Source organism: Rhineura floridana, chromosome 4 (assembly GCF_030035675.1).
Source record: "Rhineura floridana isolate rRhiFlo1 chromosome 4, rRhiFlo1.hap2, whole genome shotgun sequence".
NCBI classification, from domain to species: domain Eukaryota; kingdom Metazoa; phylum Chordata; class Lepidosauria; order Squamata; family Rhineuridae; genus Rhineura; species Rhineura floridana.
Genome location: NC_084483.1, coordinates 35581008 through 35595921, shown reverse-complemented (window position 1 = coordinate 35595921; position 14914 = coordinate 35581008). Strand labels below are relative to the sequence as shown.

The 14914-nt window shown below is 41.0% G+C and overlaps 1 protein-coding gene across 5 annotated transcripts in view; it reads left to right on the top strand.

Annotated features, from left to right (window-relative positions):
- Window positions 1-14914, top strand: part of LOC133382996 (uncharacterized) — a 103752-nt gene that overhangs the window by 2589 nt on the left and 86249 nt on the right. For 2 of the 5 annotated variants that reach the window (XR_009762142.1, XR_009762143.1), the window contains exons 2-3: window positions 9370-9438; window positions 9743-14675. Coding sequence is in view for 2 of the 5 variants with exons in the window: in XM_061622801.1 (XP_061478785.1) it covers window positions 13663-14349 (687 nt within the window). In the remaining 3 variants the exon portion in view is untranslated. Of the gene's footprint in view, window positions 1-9369; window positions 9439-9742; window positions 14676-14914 lie in introns of those variants that run through there. The other 3 variants (XM_061622801.1, XM_061622800.1, XR_009762144.1) reach the window with 3 other exon arrangements.

Below are 14914 nucleotides of genomic sequence, written 5' to 3'. Positions count from 1 at the left end.
TTACAGCACAGTAAGATTATGGGGCACACAGCATAGGACTGTATCTCTCTGCAACAAAGAAACCAAAAGAGAGCTAGATTCTCAAACATGCGTTTATTAAAACCAATGCATTTTCGAACTATGGATTCCTTCAGGGGCAGCCTGAGTATATATGTTTCTTGGGTCTAGTCATTCCTGAATGTAGGACATTCTTGAATGAGAAGGAACTATTAGCACTTTTTTCTAGACTTGCAATTCTCCATGTGCAGGAAAAGGGATAACCTTTTTCCACCATACCTGCTTTTTTTTTTAAAAGCATGCAAATATGAAGATGATTTTAACATAATGTGTAGTTTGGCACTGTGGTTATTATAGAAACAAGGTGCAAGAGAAGAGGATTCTCAGTGTTCTAAAGCAGAGGTCATTGGGTCTCAGAGCAAATATAGGTGCTAATGACCCTCCTGGCAGAACGGGCACAGGAGTGGAAGTAGCAAAATGGATAAAGGGTGCTGATGGCATTTGAATGCTATTTGTGGGTGCTTTTTTTACATCAATTTTTGCTCTTAAATAATTGGGCTGTGTTGCTGCAGCTGCTAAATATTGCTCTCTGCTGTTGGTTGAGCTGATGTATTAATGAACTCCATTTTGATAATTGATTAGCATCAAAATAAAGTAGGAATCTCAAGCCATGAGCCAAAACATTTTTCACTCTTCCCCATTATTCCAAGGGTGGTCCTTTTTCACAATGCAATCATTGCTTTTCTGATCAGGTCTGTAGGGATGGTGCTAAACTTCTCATAACAGAGGGAGGGAAATTACTTCTCTTTAAAGTACATCAGATTGCCCACTGCCCTATCTGAATAAGTACTGAAAAAAGGTAAATAGCAAGAAGGTAAAAATTAAATGGATGGCTAGCAGGGTGTGCTAGACCATTAATTCCTCCACCAAGATTGATGTCAGTGGAAGTATTTCTATTTTTCTCTCAAGTGCTTAAAATTGAAGTATTGAAATTACGACTGTTGTCTGTTCTGCTGGGGCTGTTTAGGTTTTTGTTTTTTGCTGTTTTAAGTTGGTTGAGGTTTTAGAAATCGTACACCATTTTGGGTGCCCTCATAAACTTGACAAATAATGAATAATCTCACTAGCCTGGATGCTCAATCCTGTTTAGTCAAATGACCTGTTCATTCTTTCCCTGAGGCAGTGTCTTCTATCCAGCGATGTTCACAGGGTATTTGTGCAATTAACTCTCTCCTTAACAGGACAATAGCAGGAGTCTAGCCAGACAATTTTCATTGGGTGGGCAGACACAAACACTAGGGGGTCAGAAGGGTTGGGGCTTCCGTCAATACAAAAGAGGTTTCTGAGGGGAACTTTTCTTAGGTAATGACAAAAATAAACCCCAATTTATGCATTTTAATTAGGAACTATGATTTATAAGTTTACATAAACCCAAATCAAATTAAAACACAATACTTTGCACATGCACAATAGTTATCTAAACTAAACAGTGACTAGGAAATAAATGTATATTGTGCAAGTAATCCTACCATAATGATCTGAACTGTTAATAAAGTCTAACACAATGTAATTTCTCTGCAAACTTGCAGAGGAACTGTTCACTTGAAATTCCTTCAAATATGTTATTTTCAAAAGCCAAGATTACTAAGTTTGCTACCTGAAGATAGCAGCAGAAGCCAATGTGGCTCCATAAAAAGCTTAGAGATGACCTGAAAACAAAAAAGGATAAGAAGTAGAAAGAAGGCCAGGCCACAAAGGAAGAATTCACACAGGTAGCACAGAATTGCAGGGATGGTGTCAGGAAGGCTAAAGCTGAGAATGAACTGAGGTTAGCAAGAGATGCCAAAAGCAACAAAAAAGCTTTCTTCAGGTACATCCATAGTAAAAGACAAGAGAAAAGAAATTGTGGTACAGCTACTCAATGAGGATGGCAAAATGATAATAGGTGACAAAGAAAAGGCAGAAGTGCTCAATTCCTGCTTTGGCTCAGTCTTTTCCCAAAAGAGGGTCTATGACCCTCCTGGCAAATGTGAAGTTGAAGGGGCAGGATTGCAGCTTGAGATTGATAAACGGTCAAGGAATACCTAATCACTTTGAACGAGTTAAAATCTGCAGGTCCTGATGAACTGCATGCTAGAATATTGAAGGAACTGGCTGAAGAACTCTCAAAACCACTGGCTATTATCTTTGCAAAATCATGGAGGATGGGTGAAATGCCGGGTTAGGGCTAATGTTGTCCCTATAATCAAAAAGGAGGGATCTGGGAACTACAGATCAGTCAGTCTGACATCAATTGCTGGGAAAATTTTTGAGCAGATTATAAAGCGGTCAGTCTGTAAGCACATTGAAAACATTGCAATGGTTATTAGAAGCCAACATGGATTTGTCAAGAACAAATCCTGCCAGACTAATCTTATCTAATTTTTTGATTGAGTAACCTCGCTGATAGACTGTGGGGATGCTGTGGATGTAATATAGCTTGACTTCAGCAAAGCTTTTGACAAAGTGACCCAAGATATTCTGATTAGCAAGCCAGCTACATACGGGCTGGATGGAACAACTATCAGGTGGATCCACGGTTGGCTACAGAATCATACTCAAAAAGTGATTCCTTCTCAAACGGTGGGGAGGTAATGAGTAAGGTACCACAGGCCTGGGTTCTGGGCCAAGTGCTCTTCAACATTGCTATTAATGACTTAGATGAGGATGTGCAGGGAATGCTTATCAAATTTACAGATGATCCAAAACTGGGAGGAATAGCTAATACCTTGGAAGACAGAAACAAAATTCAAAGTGATCTTGATAGGCTAGAGCACTGGCTGCGACAATGGACTGGATGAGGGCTAATAAACTGAGGCTCAATCCAGACAAGACTGAGATTCTGCTAGTGGGTGGTTCTTCTGACCAGATGGTGGATGTCCAACCTGGCCTGGATGGGGTTGCACTCCCCCTGAAGGAGCAGATTCGTAGCTTGGGGTTTCTGCTAGAATCATCTCTGTCACTTGAGGCTCAGGTAGCCTCGGTGGCACGGAGTGCCTTCTACCAACTTTGGTTGGTGGCCCAGCTACGTCCCTATCTGGACAGGGATAACCTGGCTTCAGTTGTCCATGCTCTGGTAACCTCCAAATTAGATTAGTGCAATGCACTCTATGTGGGGCTGCCTTTGAAGACAGTTCGGAAACTGCAGCTTGTGCAAAATGCAGCGGCCAGATTGGTAACAGGGACCAGACGGTCCAAACATATAAAAACGATTCTGGCCCACTTGCATTGGCTGCCTGTATGTTTCCGAGCTCGATTCAAGGTGCTGGTTTTGACCTATAAAGCCTTATGCGGCTTGGGACCACAATACCTGATGGAACGCCTCTCCCAATACGAACCCACCCTACTCCGAGGGAAGCTCGGAGGGTGGCAACAAGGGAGAGGGCCTTCTCAGTGGTGGGCCCCAAATTATGGTATGAATTTTTTGACAAGGTGCACCTGGTGCCAACACTGTTATCGTTTTGGTGCCAGGTCAAGACTTTCCTCTTCTCCCAGGCATTTTAGCATGTGTTTTAATTTGTTTTTAAAATTTTAATTGTGTTTTAAATTGTTTTTAAAAGATGTGTTTTTAAATTTGTATACTTGTTTTAATGTTTTTAGTTACGGTAAACCGCCCAGAGAGCTTCGGCTATGGGGCAGTATATAAGTACAATAAATAAATAAATAAATAATAAACAGAATAACATGTAAAGGGATAAGTGCAACGTTCTACATCTAGGAAAAAGAAACCAAAGGCACAGTTATAAGATGGGGGATATTTGGCTCAGCAATACTACACGCGAGAAGGAGCTTGGAACTGTTGTTGATCACAAGCTGAATATGAGCCAGTAGTGCAGTGTGGCTGCAAAAAAGGCAAATGCTATTTTAGGCTACATTAATAAGAAGTATAGTTTCCAAATTGCATGAAGCACTAGTTCCCCTCTGTTCACTGTTTAGGCCTCATCTTGAGTACTACATCCCATTCTGGACACTGCACTTTAAGAAGGATGCAGACAACTGGAACAGATTCAGAAGGGGGCAACAAGGATGATCAGGGGACTGGAAACAAAGCCCTATGAGGAGAGACTGAAAGAAGTGGGCATGTTTAGCATTGAGAAGAGAAGGCTGAGGGGAGATATGATAGCACTTTTCAAATACTTGAAAGGTTGTCACACAGAGGAGGGCCAGGATTTCTTCTCAATCACCCCAGAGTTCAGGACATGGAATAATAGGCTCAGGTTAGACGAAGACAGATTTCAGCTGAACATCAGGAAAAGCTTCCTAACTGTTAGAGCAGTACAACACTGGAACCAATTACTTAGGGAGGTGGTGGGCAACATTGGAGACATTCAAGAGGCAGCTGGACAGCCACCTGTGAGGTATGCTTTAATTTGGATTCCTGCATTGAGGAGGGGGTTGGACTCGATGGCCTTATAGGCCCCTTTCAACTCTGCTATTCTGATTCTATTAAGTTTGTTTTTCTCTGATAAACAACGAAACACCTGAATTAATTTTCACATACAGCCATAGATATACCAAAGGTGAGTCCTGCAGCATACAAAGTGTCCATGCTTAGAAAGGCTTCCTAGCACAGGTACAATGTTTTAGTAAGCTTGTGAACTGTGAGTTCAGTTTTCCTGAGGCAGCTACTTCCTGGAACTAAATACCCTGGTCTCCTTTGCCATGCTAGGAAAGCAATTAAAAGAAATTTCACTTTTAAAAATCAAACTAATAAACATCACTTTTCATATGGAAATGCTTGACAACATGTCACATAGGAACTATGCGTCTCTCTGAACTACAGGTGCTATAATCAACTGTACAAGCACATACTCTCTGTTCTGCAGAAGGCCCTGAGCAGGCCAGCTAACACTGCTTCTGATGACTCTACCAGCAAATTTCACCCACCCTATTTTGGTAGTACATAAGTTCACATGAGAAAAGTTAAATAAGGTGCATTATTATTTTTCAACTTTTTGACAAACTAAGGAAGAAATGCCCCCCAGACATGCACACAATATTCCAGCTCCCCATTGCCTGGGCAAAGTTAGTAAGGTCTTATTAGGCTTTCTGGGCCTTGGAGAGCCAGCTCCCTCACCTCTCCGCTTCTTCTGAGGTCCTTCCCTGAACTAGGCTAGGCTGCTGCACAATCTAGGCTCAACAGCCTATGCACACCCACTAAATGTAAATGTACTGCCTTCAAGTCGATTCCGACTCATGGCGACCATATGAGCAGGGTTTTCATGTGGCTGAGAGGCAGTGACTGGCCCAAGGTCACCCAGTGAGCTTCATGGTATGTGGGGATTCAAACCCTGGTCTCCCAGGTTGTAGTCCAACACCTGCACTAATAATACCCTCCACCTACAGAGGAGGGTGGTTGAGCATTACAGGGGAGGGGGAGATGCTCCGTGGTGCATAACAATACTGTCCTTCCCACCTTTTCTTCCTCCAATTGCAAACACTTCAGTTTGCCAATTCCCTACCCCATCCTTCAAGACTTGTGTTCACTTCATTCACACTTTTAACTCTTATATTTACTGTGTTTGCATTCTCTCGGTAACTTTGCCTTGCGCCTCTCTTTGGATGCCTAAACTGTATTTCTAAAATACAGTGCAATTCAAGTGAAGTTTTAAGTTACTGCAATGCAAGAAATGTGGGGACTGAAGGAAATTTTCATGTGGGGGGCAGAATTATTACTGGGGGAGCAATGCCCTAATTTCCCCCCCCCCCCGTCACTATACCCCTGGACAATACTTTCCTTTATTACACATTTCTGTGTATCTTTTCTTATTACCCAATAAACTGTTCAGATGGATAGCTGTGCTGTTCAGAGTTGTCATCATGAGCTGATGAATGTGGAGGCAAAGTTCAGGAATTATTAAACTGTATTAGAGGCATCAAATGTTAAGAAGCAATAAATATTTTAATGTTTTTCCTGATTCTCCTGATGGCATCGTAATGAAGATGTAACAAATATCAACAATCCTTGGATGTACACTATCTCAGTATGTACTGTTACCACCAATGGCATTCCAGCTGTGCTATAACTTCTGTTTGTCCACAAGAAGTTTCAGAAACACAACACTTTCAATACTGAAATGAGAGTTCAGGATACACCATACATGTAGGCCCCAGGCAAGTTCTTGGTAATAACGAAAAGTGATAAGAATCACTACCCCCCATTACTTACTACTCATATCACTGCTAAGGTTAAAAGAGCATAGTCATGATATCTGTTTAATGTATTCACTGTTTTCCTTACACTTCAGCAGACGGAAGTCAGGCCCAGGTGTTACAGAAGGCAAGTAGCCTTACCAGAGAGAGGTGTTATTGTTATTGTTCCACCTTCATCCCAAGGACTTACCTAGTACGGTGTTTGTGTCTGTTGAGTACCAAGATATACCAAACTTCCAACAAACTTCATCAACAGCTGCTTTTATTATTGCTGCCAGTAAAATTATATGTTTCTTGGTCTGGTAAATACTCCCAACAGGAAGGAGTTAATAGTAGCAGTGAATATGGTTTTGCAAAAAGGAGGAAAAGGGAAAACAGATTATGTATGGATGACGTTCTGATGTTTTTCTGGACAGCTGTTCATTCACAATCACCCAACGTCCTTGGGAGTCACTGTATTATATATAGATTGTTTAAAATAGAAAATATTAGGCATTTTGCCATATTTTGTAAATAAACTCTTAACTGCTTCGGTGTTAACAGTTAAACTTTGACAGAGAGGAAGCCTTTTGTACTGAGAAGATTGCTTTATTTAGTTCCATGAAATCCCAAGCTAATAATGTTCATAGTTGTTTTCCATTGGGAAATATTGGCAGCGTGTCAAAATAGTATCTGGATGTGAACATTCAACAGACTCATATTGGTGCCAAATAACTATTAGTACACTTTTTAAAGAGTGTCGCTGAGCAGCTACTAAACTAGTAGAAACAGGGGAAGGTCTAACTTAGATATAAATTCACTAATAGACAAAAAACCCTTGCAGTTTAAAAGGGTACCTATAGCCAACAGATATTTCTATCAAACTTTAAAAAGCAGGGAAATTGGGCAGCTATAGTGAATGCACCAGACCTCCTCTCTGAGATATTGTACTGCTCTACAAATGGGTAAAAATGCAAACACAATTTGAGTTGGAATTTCACAGTCCAAACCACTTGCTGTGTAGCTTGGAAGAATTTGGTAACGTGCCTCTGAACATATGGTGAATGAATAAGTTGCTAGTTTGTCTGGGAAAGAGAGTTTTTACCCATCTTCAGTGGTAGGGGATGTTAAATTTGTTTGTTTACAAAAATGCATAAATTAGGGGGAAATGTATATAAAAATGAATAGATGAGTGAAAGTAACAGACAAAATGCATTATATTAGGGGAAATTGCTTGCAAAAAGCAACTGGTCAAAACTGTGTTTATTAGGAGAAATTTGGACTAAAATGTTGAAGAATTTTTATGAAGATTATTTTTAAAAAAGTAAATTGCTGCAGAAACCTGGAGAATTGAATTTGAGATTGTGAAAATGCAAAACTGAGAAAATCGCAATTGACAGATTCTTCTATCCCTAATAAGGAGGTCTCTTTTTCCTTTTTTTTAAGGTGAAGTGGTCAATAAACCAAAACAGAATGTGCAGGGATAGCACTGCATTAGCTTCCTATTCCAGCTTAGACCGCCAGGGAAGTCCAGTGGACAATGTGTTGGACTCAGGCCTTATGGATTTGGGAGTAAAATTCAACGATAGCAACAGACTCACTGAGTAGCCCTTATAACAGGCTGCTGCAAAAGATGGATGAGATGACAAAATATTGATTCACATTAATGCTACAAGCACAACTTCACTCTCTCTGCTTGATTAATATTGTTACATGTTAATTTAAAAGCTGCTAAGCATACAGCTTGCATGGAATTGTAAATTCAATTTATTTTGGGAAGTTTCCATTGCAGGGATGGGGTTGGGAAGGGAGAGAATCTTCTCTCCCAATCTCTTCAGAGAGCGCTTTGTGTAGCAGTTCTGATAATAAACCCCAAAGGGCTGAACAGTCTGCCAGTTAGCATAATTAGTGTTGTATTTCAAGTGATAGATGCTCTTAAGTTTCAAATCCTAGGGAAATTGTTATCACTAGGCTTGTTCTAACTACATGCTTTAAAAATAACAACATGGTGATGTTACATATATATACAATTAAACTGAAGGGGAGGGGGGAAATCCAGCTGTCAAATTCCAGCTGAATTTTGCATGATGACATACTTAAGTCGCATTCTGACTCATTTCTTGCACAGACTGGTTATGTGAGTAGGTAGACCAGTTTTTCCTGCTATTCCGGCTACTTAATGTACATGGCTCTTTAGAGCAGGGGTGGGAAGGAAGGTAAATAGGTATCTACTGGTAGACCACCTCCTTCCCTACAGGCCCTCCTGGGTGTTGAGATCAGCTGAGGGGGCCCTTTTGGTAGTACCGCCACCCTTGGAAGCTCAGGGGGGTGGTCCAGGAGAGGGCATTCTCTGTGGCAGCCCCTAAGCTGTAGAACGCCCTCCCCACAGAGGTTCATCTGGCAACTTCACTGTACAGCTTTCGCTGTATGCTGAAGACGCACCTGTTTACCCTGGCCTTTGACACCTGAGATGTATATTTTAAGGACTCACCCTATTTTCTGTGATGCTGTTTAGATTGTTTTTAACTGTCTTAACTGTGTGTTGTAAAATTGTTGTAACCGCCCTGGAACCTCTGGGTGAAGGGCGGGTAATAAATTCTAATACTAATGACAATAATAATTCTAATAATAATATTAGGTGGTTTGCAGTAGATCAGCAAGAGTGCCCAACACTCAATGGTTTAACAGTAGTATCAACAAAAAGCCTTTCCTTCTTCTCTGCCTAAATTAGAAAATGAAGAAAGCTTGGAGGAGAAAAACAGAAAGGGTCTGTGGGCAAGCTGCACTTCTGCTGCTAAAAACACACAGAGTATGTGTCAGAGCTACCTTGTTCCTCAATTCTATGTCCTCCTTGAGCCATTATTTTGCACCTGACTCCAACTGCATACACACCATATATTTAAAGCACATTCCCTGCCCCCCAAGAATCCTGGGATCTGTAGTTTATCCCTCACACACCTACAATTCCAAGCACCCTTAGCAAACTACCATTTCCAAGATTCTGGCGGGGAGGAGAGATGTGCTGTAAATGTATGGTCTGGATTCCTATGGATGAGCCTCAGGGTTCTAGCAAAAAACAAAGTAGATTCTGCAAGCCTAGAATCTGTCCACTCCTGCTTTAGAGTGTTCTATGCTTCACTTACATTATCCCTGGAGTCCCTACAATAACTCCGTAAGTTAAGTCTCTACTTTTATCCTCAGATTGCCAATGGGAGCTGGAGGTTAAGAAAGAAAAGTTCACCCACAGCAACCTACAGAATTGTGGATGAGGTAAGATTTGAACAAGATACTTTGTCATTCAGCGTGATATGAAAGCAAAAATGAATGCGTTGTGTGTTGTGTTTTTTTAAACCCAATCATGAAAGAAATGTGATTTTAATGAATGAATAGCACAATGAATGAAGTTTTCAAACAATTGGAGTAACAAAACTTTCCCCCTCTTGCACACCCCTCATTACTAACACAATATGATTACTCTGGCAAGTCTTTTCCTCCAGTTGTTAAATGCTCCACGCTTGCTATAGTCCATTTTGTTGCGTACAGGCCTAATAGTAATTGTTCTCTTGCTGGTCAGATTTAGAGCTACCATGCAGCAGCAGCAGCAGCAGCAGAGAACCAATGATTCTGCCATCACCATGGGAAGAGGCACTGCTTAAAGCCTGGAGAAAGGAAATAAGCTGAAGTGTGCAAAAATAGCACTCGTCACACTTCCTGATTTGTTGACCCAAAAGCAAATATAATTTGTGCAGCAGAGGAAGAAACAGGAAGCGTGCTCGCCAAGAAGCTAAAGAGTCTCAAGGTGAATGAGCCTTTCAGCTAATTATTGACAGGAGACAAGGCAATCAACAAGAAAACAGGGAACATAGGAAGCTGCTTTATATCAAGTCAGACCATTTGTCCATCTAGCTCAGTATTGTCCACACTGACTGGCAGTTTCTCTCCATGTTTTCATGCAGGGAACATTCCCAGCCCTACCTAGAGTTGCTGGGTATTGAACCGGAGATTTTCTGCATGCAAAGCAGATGCTCGGCCACTGAGTGACAGCCCTTCCCAGGTTGGCTTTCAGCACCAAACAATGAGGCCCTCTCATGGGATAGCTTGACATAGCCTGCCCATATCTTAAGATCTCCTTCTGAAGCCCTTCCCTGATTGGCTTCATTATCAGAAGAAGGTAGCAGAAGGGAGAGAGGTTTTTCAGTGGTGTTGCCCTAGCTTTGAAATGCCTTCCCTAAAGAGACTGACATGGCACCTGGAGTGTTGGTGTTGCGCCACTTTAAAAGTGCACCTGTTTACACCTGGTTACTCTGACATTCTCAGACCATTGATTCCTACTACCAACTTTTAATGAACCTCTGGACATCTTTTTGAATGTTTAAATTTATTGTTATACTATTTTATTGTATTGATTTTCTGTTATTGTAGCTGGGTAAACTGCCTTAGAATCATAATAGTAGAGTTGGAAGGGGCCTGTAAGGCCATCAAGTCCAACCCCCTGCTCAATGCAGGAATCCAAATCAAAGCATTCCCGACAGATGACTGTCCAGCTGCCTCTTGAATGCCTCCAGTGTTGGAGAGCTCACTACCTCTCTAGGTAATTGGTTCCGCTGTTGTATGGCTCTAATAGTTACGACGTTTTTCCTGATGTTCAGTTGAAATCTGGCTTCCTGCAATTTGAGCCCATTATTCCATGTCTTGCACTCTGCGACAATTGAGAAGAGATCCTGGCTCTCCTTTGTGTGGCAACCTTTCATGTACTTGAAGAGTGCTATCATTTCTCCCCTCAGTCTTCCCTTCTCCAGGCTAAACATGCCCAGTTCTTTCAGTCTCTCCTCATAGGGCTTTGTTTCCAGTCCCCTGATCATCCTTGTTGCCCTCCTCTGAACTCATTCCAGTTTGTCTACATCCTTCTTGAAGTGCGGAGACCAGAACTGGACACAGTACTCAAGATGAGGCCTAACCAGTGCTGAGTAGAGGGGAACTAATACTTCATGCGATTTGGAAACTATACTTCTTTTAATGCAGCCTAAAATAACATTTGCCTTTTTTGCAGCCACATCGTACTGTTGGCTCATATTCAGCTTGTGATCAGCGACAATTCCAAGATCATTCTCACATGTCGTATGGCTGAGCCAAGTATCCCCCATTTATAACTGCATTTGGTTTCTTTTTCCTAGGTGCAGAACGTTGCAGTTAACCCTTTACATGTTATTCTGTTGTTTTCAGCCCAGTGCTCCAGCCTATCAAATTTTGTTTCTGTCTTCCACGGTATTAGCTGCGCCCCCCCAATTTTGTATCATCTGTAAATTTGATAAGCATGCTCTGTACCTCCTCATCGAAGTCGTTAATAAAAATGTTGAAGAGCGCTGGGCCCAGGACCAAGCCCTGTGGTACCCCACTTGTTACTTCCGCCCAGTTTGAGAAGGAACCATTGATAAGCACTCTTTGAGTACAATCCACCTGATCGTTGTTCCATCCAGCCCACATTTAGCTAGCTTGCTAATCAGAATATCATGGGGCACTTTGCCAAAAGCTTTGCTGAAGTTGAGATATATTATGTCCACAGCATTCCCACAGTCTACAAGGGAGGTTACCCAATCAAAAAACGAGATAAGAGTAGTTTGGCAGGATTTGTTCTTCATAAATCCTTGTTGCCTCCTAGTAATCACTGCATTGTTTTCAAGGTGATTACAGATTGACTGCTGTATAATCTGCTCCAGAGTTTTTCCAGGGATTGATGTTAGATTAACTGGTCTGTAGTTCCCTGGTTCCTCCTTTTTTGCCCTTTTTGAAGATAGGAACAACATTAGCTCTCCTCCAGTCATCCGGCCTTGTAATCATTTTGATGAAAGGAGGTATCTAAGTAGTTTTTAAATAATTAAAATAAATGTTGTAATCTTTTGGGCACCCAGCTAAACATGTTTATTTAGCCAGACATTTTAAACTGTCTAAGCTTCACCCTGCGTAATAGCTTTAATGGTCATGTTGTATAATTGTTTTGATCCTTATTGTAAAAATAATTTATTATCTAAGTTTTGTTGTCCACTGACTGCCCTGGACTACAAATTGGATGAAGGGTGGTATATAAATGTTTGAAATAAAAATATTTCTTAAAACATTCATATTCTTTAAAAAAATATTAATATAAACAATTAAAAGCTGGAATGTCTTTACTCAAAGTGTACCTAAACTTGCTCAGATGGACAATGCTTCTTGTATACAGCTTCCAGGGATAGGAGGTTCCATGGGAAGTGACTGGCGGTTCCACTGGCTTTTAAGTTGGATTCCTGAATGGAGCAGGGGGTTAGATGCGATGGCCTTATAGGCCCCTTCCAACTCTACTGTTCTATGATTCTATGAACAGTGACGAATTACAGTGTTCCTGTGAGAGATCGGTTTAGCTACCAAGATTCATGTTCAGGATGCATGCAGGAGTGGGCACACACCTTTCCAAATAGTGCTTCTTTTCAAAGTAGGGACAGATCCCCAAAGCAATATAACACGTGTTTGGAGGTCCCAAAGTTCCTTCTTCCAGCTTGCTGCAACACTCAGATGTGTGTCTTCTTCACTGACTTCACTGCAGCTTAAACTATTTTTCTAGAGTCTAGACCTCCCTCTAATTTATTTATTTATTTATTGCATTTGTATACCGCCCCATCACCAAAGCTCTCTGGGTGGTTTACAACTATTTATAGCATGTGGGGTGTGTCATAATTGGTGGCAATCATCTTCTATGCACAGGGGGAGATAGATGTGATCACTGCATCAATATCCAATCACGTGGCTATGGTTTACCTCCACTGTCAGAGTATGCCTCTGAATACCAGTTGCTGGGAATCGCAGGTGGGGTGAGTGCTGTTCTGCTCAGGTTCTGCTTGCTGGCTTCCCATGGACATCTGGGTGACCACTGTGAAAACAGGATGCTGGACTAGATGGGGTTTTGGCCTGATCCAGCAGGGTTCTTCTTATGCTCTGAACCTTCCCATATAAGGCGTTGCAATGGAACTCTGTCCTGGTGACTGTTTGTTCTGCTCAATGTACTCTGGCTCTGATCCTGCAAGGAAGAATGAGTCATGAGTGTTTGGTCAGCAAGATCAATGAATAGAGCCAAGTGCCTGCTGTCACCCACAAAGCTGGCTGTTGGCATCATCAGTCCATAGTGAGAACTTACCTGCACTTGGAGGTTGTGGCCCTCACGTGCCCACCTTTCTGCAATCTGAATACTTACCCTGTGTCACATGTGTGGAAGACACTATTGCAACCTGTGGAGTAGTGAAGGGTTGTTAAGCCATTATATGATTTCCATATATCATGGGGTGGAAATAACGTTTTGTGTGTTTGAGTGCTTTTCACACCCTCATGTGCAGGAATAGAGAGTGTTTGGGACTCCTATGTGGGATGTCTTATCTTTGCAGCACCCCCAGCAGCTTTGGCATTCAGGTTCTAGAGTCCTAAAGCAGAGCAACCCGAAGGGTTCTGAGAAGACATGCATTGACAATGCAGCTTTCCCAGGAGATTAAAGATATAGGGGTCCCTGTGAGAGAGGTGACCCTGGAAGGGGTCCCTGTGAGAGAGGAGACCCCGGAGATTGGAACAAACGTGGAACAGGAAAAAGATTTGGAGTCTATGGACTTTAGAAACAAAATCTATTGTTTGGAGACACAGGAGATTAAAGACATAGGGGTCCTTGTGAGAGAGGAGACCCTGGAGACTGGAACAGGGGTCCCTGTGAGAGAGGAGACCCTGGAGACTGGAACAGGGGTCCCTGTGAGAGAGGAGATCCCGGAGATTGGAACAAACGTGGAACAGGAACAAGATTTGGAGTCTATGGACTTTAGAAATAAAATCTATTGTTTGGAACTCAATGTTATCTCTGAAGAAATTAATGAAGATTCTAGAGATAAAGTTATCAATGGCATGGATAATCTTCTGGACTGGAATGATGTGATGGAACCCAATATAGAGAAAATCTATGGAATTAACTGCAGCCATGTGACAATGGAAAAACTTTCAAGAGATGACCCAGTGTATTTTGAAAAAAAGAACAGAGATATGATTTTACAGCAGTATTTCAGCAACCTATTCAGAATGGATGGCAAGAAAATATTTGGGATAGAGGTAATTCCCATCAGACTCTTACTATATGACTATGGCTTTGACAGCAAGATTATTATGGAATACTGATAATGGAAGATTGGATACTGAAATTACTGGACTTAACAAGACTACTGAAGATGGAAGATGGAAAATGGAACTAATAGGGATAATAGAACAATGGCTACTGAAATTACTGAACCTAACAGATTCTGATGTGATGGATTAATTGAAATGTTTATTTTGACTATGGTTATGACAATAAGATTATCATAATTAGTAATGAGATGGATTAATCGATATGCTTATCTGGAAAAAAAAATTGATAGATATATTTCTTAAAGAATTGAAACCTCTCTTTGACTTTTTGTGGAAAGAATAAAGTAATGTTTATGAGATTTGATGATTAAGTAAGATAACTACTGGAGGAAAGTGATTTTATAATATGACTTAAGAGACAGGATTGTTATATATTATAGACTTATAACTGATTTGATCTTTGACAAATGGGAAGTCAATATTTTACTCTTTATTTTTTATTTTTGTTTTTTTTTTTTCTTTTTTTCTTTTTGTTTAACTATTTTTGATTTTGTTTTTTGTCTTTGAATGTTTTATGATTTTGTCTTGTATGTTTTATGAAAATCTGAATAAAAAT